Below are 8,628 nucleotides of genomic sequence, written 5' to 3'. Positions count from 1 at the left end.
TCAAAGGAATGCTTCATGTATTACGATTATATGTTTGATTGAATACATTTGAGGCAGACAAAAGTCGTATTTCAAAATCACAATCTTTCTATCACTTGTACAGAATCTCTGCAAATCATCATACTATTAGTATATTTCTAGGACAATTACTTACATTTAAGACAAAAGAAAACTAATTCAGCAGAAAGAACAATCATTTTAAATCTGACACACGCCATTAATATACACAAAACCTTGTTAAAACACTCTTTAAATTTTTACCCATAATAAGTTTTTGATTCATGTTCTCATCAAGAGGTTGTAAGGTAATAAGTGTCCATTAATGGAGATACGCTGTGGAAATATGTCAACAGCTTTTACATAATTTTCTACAACATTCAAATTTTAGAAATAAAACCTATGTGTGATAAAATAACATACTGAACGAGCTCTTACACTAACCACGTGTAGAGAAAGAGGAACGAGGAAAAATGAGAACAACTAGTAGCTGCCATAGAAAAATAGAAGCTAAGAGATGCTTTTCTTCTTTCTGAGCGTAAAGAGGGGCATGGAAGAACACTGGCCCGGAGGAGTATAAGTGGTACAGAGAAAAACAGAGGGCTGTCACACATCGATGTAGATATGTATAAACAATGTTTCCAACACCATGAATTCTCCTAGTAGACAAATCTATTAATGTGCTGTGACAAGTAGCTTAAAGATTATAAGATTCATTTGTAAACAAACTTAAATGCATAGCTGTAAATAGAAAAAGTTCTTTTCTAGTAGCGTCTCATACAAATGGATCAGTTTTAAATATGATATTTGGTCTTAAATGTCAGTACAGCTGTCTATGTTAGGTGATGTAAGCCCGAAAAGACTGCAATTTTTGTGAAAGAGCCAAGAGATTTTTGTAGAGTAAACACTTTTGCCTAGTTCGCTTAAAACGCTTCAAATAAACGAGCATCTGGTACTACACACTTTCCAAAGTAGGCCCTGTTCTTTTTCAGGTTTCAGGCTATCCTCATACCAAATCGTTTCAGTGGTTTAGCAATGAAAACGTAACAAAATTACACTCAATTGGGGTAACTTTGTTCCATTATTTGATCATACTGGACACAGCGTAAGTTACACGTCGCTACAGAAATTGTAATATTTTGTATCTATGGTTACTGAGTGCTTAGGAAAGCGAAAACGTACTCTAACTATACCCTATTAGAGTAAAGTTTCTCTTTTAATACTGGTACAAAACACACTGTCACTTAGGGTGACTAGACCTGTCTTTAAAAACGTAGTACTGGCAATTTATTAAAAGATAAATAGCCAATTTAAATCATAGTTGCGGTACGTCATCCACAATGGATAAACTAAAACGTGGTATTTCTCCAACACCTAATAATCTGGGTAAACGTAGATTACGCCAGAAGAAAATCGGGCGTTAATATGAAGTAAAAACAAACAGTGTTAATTCAGCATTGCAGGTTTACTTTGAAATATTAAGATATCTGTAGAAAATTGGCATTTTTCGACTTAAATCACTGCCGCCAAAAGCTCTCCTCACAGCTGGTGCCATCAAAAGAGAATCACAAGCCTGAAAGCTTGTAAGAAGGTTGAAAGACAACTGACATACTATGTAGAAACCAGGGAGGTAATAAAATTATTGCTGTTAGTACAAAATAACGGAAGTAGGTGGCGCAGCAGGCATTTGAAACAAGAACAGTGAGTGGTGCAAAGATAACCAGGCTGATAAAAAGTTACCCTGACTGACTCTACTTTCACATTTGTAATATTAGATGCATAGACAGGAGGTGTAAAGGCAAAAATAAATAACTATACTGTTTTTTTCATTTACAGACTAGACGTTTATTATCTTTTAATCTACTGGCCAAATTCCAGCCTCTGGTCTCACCTCAGTTGGAGGCGAATCCGCAATAGACTGTGGCATGCATGTCAAAAGCTGAGACTAAAAGCTGAGGCTAAAATGGAATAAACGTACTCGTTTACGTATTCACATATTGAAGGTGACTTGGAAGGAGTTGTAGACTTAAATGGTTTCTGGCTTCATCTTCTTGTGTAGATTTGCTATTGGACTTTTGAATTCTACAGTGATTCGACGCCATTACAAATGACTGTGGCACTAGCTTTGAGTTTTGGATTAGGGCAGAAGTAGTTTGATAGTGCCGTGAGCACCTATATGTAAAGAAACTGAAGGTCTCCCTACAGAGAATGTAATTGTGGTGATTTACATCTGCTGGCTAAAGTTGTTGTTTAACTCTGGCAGTTTCACAAGTTGTGGCGCCTTGTAAGACTGCAATTCCTCATTTCGTGTCTAGAACAAGTGTGCAAGTGGCCTGCGCTTACTTTGAGCACCAGTTTGGAGTCACATTTTCGTCTTCAGAGATGGAATGTTGCAGCAAGCAAATACTAATTTTGATACAGTAGTAACCAGAGATGTATTCAGTTTCATGGAAAAAAATGCTACCTCGCATTGCATCTGAGGCTATGGAACAAATGAGGATGGAGGAACAACCTGCTAATGTGTTGTATATTTTTGTCTTCATCTATTTAATACCACCAAGGTAAATCATCATCTGCTGTTCTGTCTCCAGTTGAGGTTGGCTTCTTGGAAGACTCACTGGAATCTGTCTTATATTTCTGAGAGGGTACGTACCACCATGGATAATTATCTGGATCAGGTTTGTTACTGGTCTGTGGCCTGTCCTCAGCTGAAGAAGACTTGCCAGAGGATTGTGATTCTTGTGCTGGTGTCTGAGAGTGTGGAGAAAGTGGACTAGACTTGGCTCCGGTTGCTTTAGCCATTCGCATGGCAAACCAGTCGGCAGTACTGGAATCAGGCTTTTCTCTTGAGCCTAAGTCGTTCGGACTTTGGGGCTCCTGCGTAAGGACAAGGCCATCCCAATGAGATCTGGATTTGGATCTCACCAGTCCTGGACTGCGCCTACTGGCCAGATCCTCAGGACCCCTGGGGGCTCTGTAGGTTTCCTGGGTACTTCCCACACGCTGGCTTGGAGTCCTGAAAAGCAGAGCATCATGATACTGTGAGGAAATACGGTTTCCAAACCGTACAAACACACACACACACACACACACACACATATATATATATATATATATATATATATATATATATATATATATATGGTGAAGTTTTGGATTAGATTATCTCGAAAACTATACATCAGGTAAAAATAGTCGGTAAGAGAAGCTCGTAAGCTCAAGTGGGGACATCAAATGATATTACACGTGACCTCCAGCCTCCGCCCCATGGGTGGGGCTAGGGACAACTGTTAAATTTTAAATGGAAACACCCATTTTTTGTTGCAGATTCGGGTTCTCCATAGAAAAGTAATCATGTTTTGTCTGAAACATTTTTTTAAAACCTTTGATATATGGTGCTGAAATCGAGAAAAAAGTAAAATTGGGGAAGAACTATGATTCATTTAAAATTATCCGAGAAAGACGCACCAGATCGATAAAAAAATGTGCACTAATTCTTTCGTTACACCAAATTAAGCTATTTTTTTACTTTTAGCGTTACCCAGGAACAACGACATGGACGTAGTAGAATTATGTTCCCATGGGGTGCTTCATTAGTGTAAGTCGCCATGCCTCTCACATGTTGGGGTGCTTTACTATTGCGAATCCCCTTGCCTCTCACAATTTGGGGTGCTTAATTAATGAAATTAGCCACGAATAAGTTGTCCAAAATTATCCCCATTTGCTTCAATGCATAAAGTCAATCGTCTGCGAACGTTGTGCACTGTTTTGAGCAGCACATTCCGTGGTATGGCTGCATACGCCTTTCGAATGCGTTGCTCCATGTCGTTTCAGGTTGTGGGCTGTCTTTCATTTTTTAAATAACCCCATAATAAAAAATAAGATGTTACGTCTGGTGAACGCGGAAGCCACTCTGTATTGGTTCGCCGAGTCCTATCCACCGAACACCGTACCGTAAATTGAAAACGTTCTGCACATTGTCAGCATAATGGGAAACTGCTCCGTCCTGTTGCAACCACATTCGTTGCCTAGTTTCTAAATCAACATCTTCCTTTAACTCCAACAAACCATCGAGGAAAAGTTGTAAATAAGATTCCCCAGTAACATTTCGGTCAAAAATAAAAAAAATGCGGTCCTGTCAAATAACGGTTTAAAGTTCCACACCAGACCACTAACGAACATTTGTGTTGATTCTTAACCGGTCTGTGCCAGTGTGGATTGACAGGGGACCAAAAATGACAAGCAGGACGATTTAAATTGCCATTGATTTTGAATGTGGCTTCATCGGTGAACATAACGTATCTAAAATAATCATTGTCACCTCTTATGATTTCCAAGGCCCATTGGCAGAAATGCACGCGTTTTTGCGTATCTTTGGCGTTAATGCCTGTGTCACTGTGATATGATAAGCATGATAATTATGTGCCTTCATAATGCTCCGCTGTTCTGGTTTGTCTGTGAACCGCACGACTACTAATTTCGGGATCCAGTTGAACACAGGCGAGAACGGTAAGGCTACGAGCGTCATTTTTATTGTATTCCCGATGACGAGGTGGGCGGTGCATGTATGCATTTCGAGCTCGTTGAGTGCAATTTCGAATAATGTTTTCGCTTGGATGTCGTCTGCTTGGGAAACGATCCGCATACAATTGCGCAGCTGCAGCGTAATTGCTATGGTATTCACCTAAAATTGACATCAATCAACAATCTCTAAAAAAAATGGCTCTGAGCGCTATGGGACTTAACTTCTAGGGTCATCAGTCCTCTAGAATTTAGAACTACTTAAACCTAACTAATCTAAGGACATCACACACATCCATGTCCGAGGATCGGGCGGTTCCAGACTGTAGCGCCTAGAACCGCTCGGCCACTACGGCCGGCCAACAGTCTCTGTAGGAGGATAGTTAGCCATGTGTCGCTAAAGAATAATTTACTTCCGTCAGTTGATGTTTACGGTTCACAATCTGAAAGTGAAGTGACGTCTGATCGCATTGCACCGACTTTTATTTTGAACCACAGTTCAGTTTGGCCACTGTAGTGCCACAGTCGGATGAGGAATGCAGTTGTGAAGAGTTCACTAACGAGATTTTAATACCATTCCACCTCTATCCATCAAAATCTGCTTCGGGTAGGACACATTTTGTAAAAAAAACTAGCTTAATTTGGCGTAATGAAAAAATTGGTGCACATTTTGTATCGATTTGATACGTCCTTCTCGGAATATTCCAAAAAAATCATAGTTGAAATATTCCTGTATCTCTTTGCTACCTATCAGAACCCCTCAGAGAGCATTAAAGATAAACACCAGTGCTAATTTTCCAGTTGTAAAGTGACCTGTTTCCAAATTACATACAAAAATAACCACTATTTCAGTATACATATAATTCGAAAACGATGCTTTGTTGATTAACATTGTTCTTATGTGAGAAACATAATATAAATGTGAGATTAATACTGTACCTAATCGAAACAAATGTAGCACATAGTCAGGATGTACCAGTGAACCTATCAGTATAAAATTACTACAGCAAATTAAATAGAACATATAAATAAAGCATTCTAATTGAATCTCCGATATATTTAAGCACTAAAATTCAGGCAGTAGTTGATTTGTTATAAGCAAACTTAGAAATGTAATTGTTACCTGTAACATAATTAGTCACAAAATGTTATATTAACTCGTAAATAAGTTGAAAATAGGTTCACCTTGTTCAGCATTGATATCGTAAAATTTTAGCAATGAGTAGCTCATATTCGGTTTAACTTTTAATTGTGATTTTACATAAAATTGTAATTTTCATTGTAGGTAATTGTTAACAACAGTATAAATAGAGGCCACACAGACGCCTTGAGGCATTCGTTTTTTGGCTAGATTTGCGAGCAAATGTATTGTAGGTTCCCTCGTTTGTTGATTGTTGTGAACTCTGTGTCATTTGATGTCAACTTTGGGTACATGTGATGTAACTGGTACAGTTCACCAGAGTCCTGGAAATATATTGGTATTAAAACTGCACTGTACTTTGGAATTTATTTGGGAGTCTTCTGAAATCCTTTTCATAGGCTGCACAGTGACGAGACATGAATCGAGGAATTTTACACAACCCCGAGAACTAAACAACTCCCAATGTTGGCAGAATTGACGTGAAAACAGCACGTCGACAGGGCATTTCACTCAAAACATTTGCAACGTGGAGGTGGGAAAATATAAACCTCTTAATGTGGTGGAGGAGCTGGGATCAAGTGGAAGACTGTGCAGAGAACAACGCGCAAGAATTCCCTGTACAAGAGACAGGAACCATAATCTTGTACGTTGCAGACTGCGCCATGGACGTCGCCAGGAGCTAAATTGATATTCTGGAATGACATCGCGAATGAATCAGATAAGTACCACTTTTAATTGTTTTTATTTCAGTCGCAGACAGTGTCCTACAATTTTCTGTTTATGTTTCATTGTGTGCGTGTGACAATTTCACTTGATAGGCAGGAAAGTGTTTTGTCTAGTGTTTAGCCACTTTGATCAAAATGAGCGAAACTCACTTTAATCGAATGGGCATGACCCCGCGGTCAGACCGTCAATTTCATGCTTCAACTCCAAATGAACACTTAAACAGTGAAGCAAATTCCGCGAGCAGTAGTTGTTCGCCTTTTCATGGTTTTTCGGGAGCAAATCAGCAACTGATTTTAATTGATCAGATATCTCAATTGTTGAATAATAAACTAGAACAACTGGTAATTCAAAATAACCAATTAGGTAGCAACATTAAAGAGGTCACAGAAAAGCTGGACCAAAATTTGAAATCATTGAAGGAAGAAATCAATGCAACAAGTAACAAAGTACAAATTGTTGCATGTGACATAGGAAGGGTAGAAGCCAAAGTTGACTATTTGGAGGCTTTCACAATCTCCGAATTTAAACAAACAAACAAACAAAAGCATTGAATTAGTTAACGAACGTGTCAAAAACACAGAAGTAGTCGTTTTAAATGAATTAGTGAACCGAAAAGACGAGTTAAAAATGTTGCAGGAACTCTTTGTTTCAGAAAAAGAATTGGTAGGGGAAAGATTGAAATTAAATTCAGAAGTTGTTTCTGATAAGATATCTCGTATTGACGAGAAAGTAGAAAGTGTAACAATAGAACTGCAAACAGTCAGCTCTGAAGTTTCAAAGCTGCAAAATAATATAATGTCCAATTTTGATCCAAACCAGATGTTTGTGCATAGGTTAACAATGTTAGTTTACAATGTTACCCAGGTGATGCGAAATTGCAACCAGTTTACTTTGTGCATCAGTGCAAAGACTGTTTCCAACCTAACATGCCAGAGTCTTCTGAAGTTAAATTTGCGAAACGTTTTTTGGATGGTGAAGCCCTTACATGGGCGAACCAAAACATTGATACAAATACTACGTCTTTTTCCGATTTTGAACGCTAACTCTTCGCAAAATTTTGGTCGTAAAACAAACAGGCAAGAATAAAATCTGAATTTCTTAACAGTAGCAAATATCTCACAGGTCTTGCAATTAGCATGCGAGAATTTTGTGAAAAACAGTTAGGGACGTTGTCACATTTGAGCAAACCTTTGGATGAACTGATACACATTGACGCACTGAAGCGGCGCCTACCACACCGTTTTCAGTGGGGACTTGTATATGGTCCAGATGACAGTATTGACGAATTTTTACGTAATGTGGACAAAATTGAGAGTGCATGGCAGAATGATGACAGACAGTACAATAAAAACCTCAAAAACACTCACAATATGAATGGAGCGCCACAACAATAATAATAACTGGCGTGGTAGCCAAAACAGTTGTTACAAGACACGAAAATCATCAAGAACAGAGAAACATTAACCAGCTTCAAAATAGCAATTCCAACCAGGGAAACAGGTTACCACCTCGTTGGGAGCCTGTCAATTTGAGGTGAATAATTATGGCACAAACCAGGCAAATAGGAGGTTAGACGGAAACATAAAAGCAATCATAAATGTAATGTAAATAGGGACTACTACTTAGATGATACTAGTTATAAGCAAAACTTTTGGGATCACATGTTGAGTGAATTGAATAATGCACATACTCAAGCAGGACCACAGTTTGAACATAATGAACATGACTTAGCATTAATTGATGACACATTGATACCTGATGTAGACAGAACTTATAATATGTATGCAATCACTAGCTTGCGTCTGATGAAGGTAAGGATAATGAGGTATCTATATTAGTAGAAATTGGTAGCCAAAATGAGGAAATTACACATGACTCTGATACTGAAACAGGCAGCAATTTCAGTAGTGTAACTCCAAATGTTGAACACTTAGTAGTTACGGCAGATGTGCATGCAGAGGTATCGCCTGCAGATTATTTTGATGATTTTGGCAAAGATAGTGTTGTGAACGATGATGTATTTGATTATATAGGTACACAAGAGGAATTAGGTGGCATTATTTATGTTGAAGTTATTGATAATGGTGTTGCAGCTGAAAGTAACTGTGAATGCGAAGTTGGTTCATGTGAAGATATTAAGAATACAAACAATGTATTGGTACCAATTTGTATAAAAGAAATCTTGAGAAAATCTACTAATAAGCAGGAACAAGCTAAGTTAATAGGTGAGATTTTGAAATCTG

The 8,628-nt window shown here is 38.2% G+C and overlaps 1 protein-coding gene across 1 annotated transcript in view; it reads right to left on the bottom strand.

Annotated features, from left to right (window-relative positions):
- The window catches only part of LOC126292177 (protein roadkill-like), a 54,796-nt gene continuing 46,168 nt past the window's right edge, over positions 1-8,628 (bottom strand). Inside the window, exon 3 of the mRNA XM_049986017.1 lies at positions 1-3,013. Within this exon, the coding sequence (XP_049841974.1) occupies positions 2,545-3,013 (469 nt within the window). The 3' untranslated portion in view covers positions 1-2,544. The remainder of the gene's footprint in view (positions 3,014-8,628) is intronic.

This window comes from Schistocerca gregaria, chromosome 9 (genome assembly GCF_023897955.1).
Source record: "Schistocerca gregaria isolate iqSchGreg1 chromosome 9, iqSchGreg1.2, whole genome shotgun sequence".
In the NCBI taxonomy this organism is placed as follows: Eukaryota; Metazoa; Arthropoda; class Insecta; order Orthoptera; family Acrididae; genus Schistocerca; species Schistocerca gregaria.
Note: the sequence above shows the minus strand (reverse complement) of the source record. Positions and strands in the feature narration are given on the sequence as shown.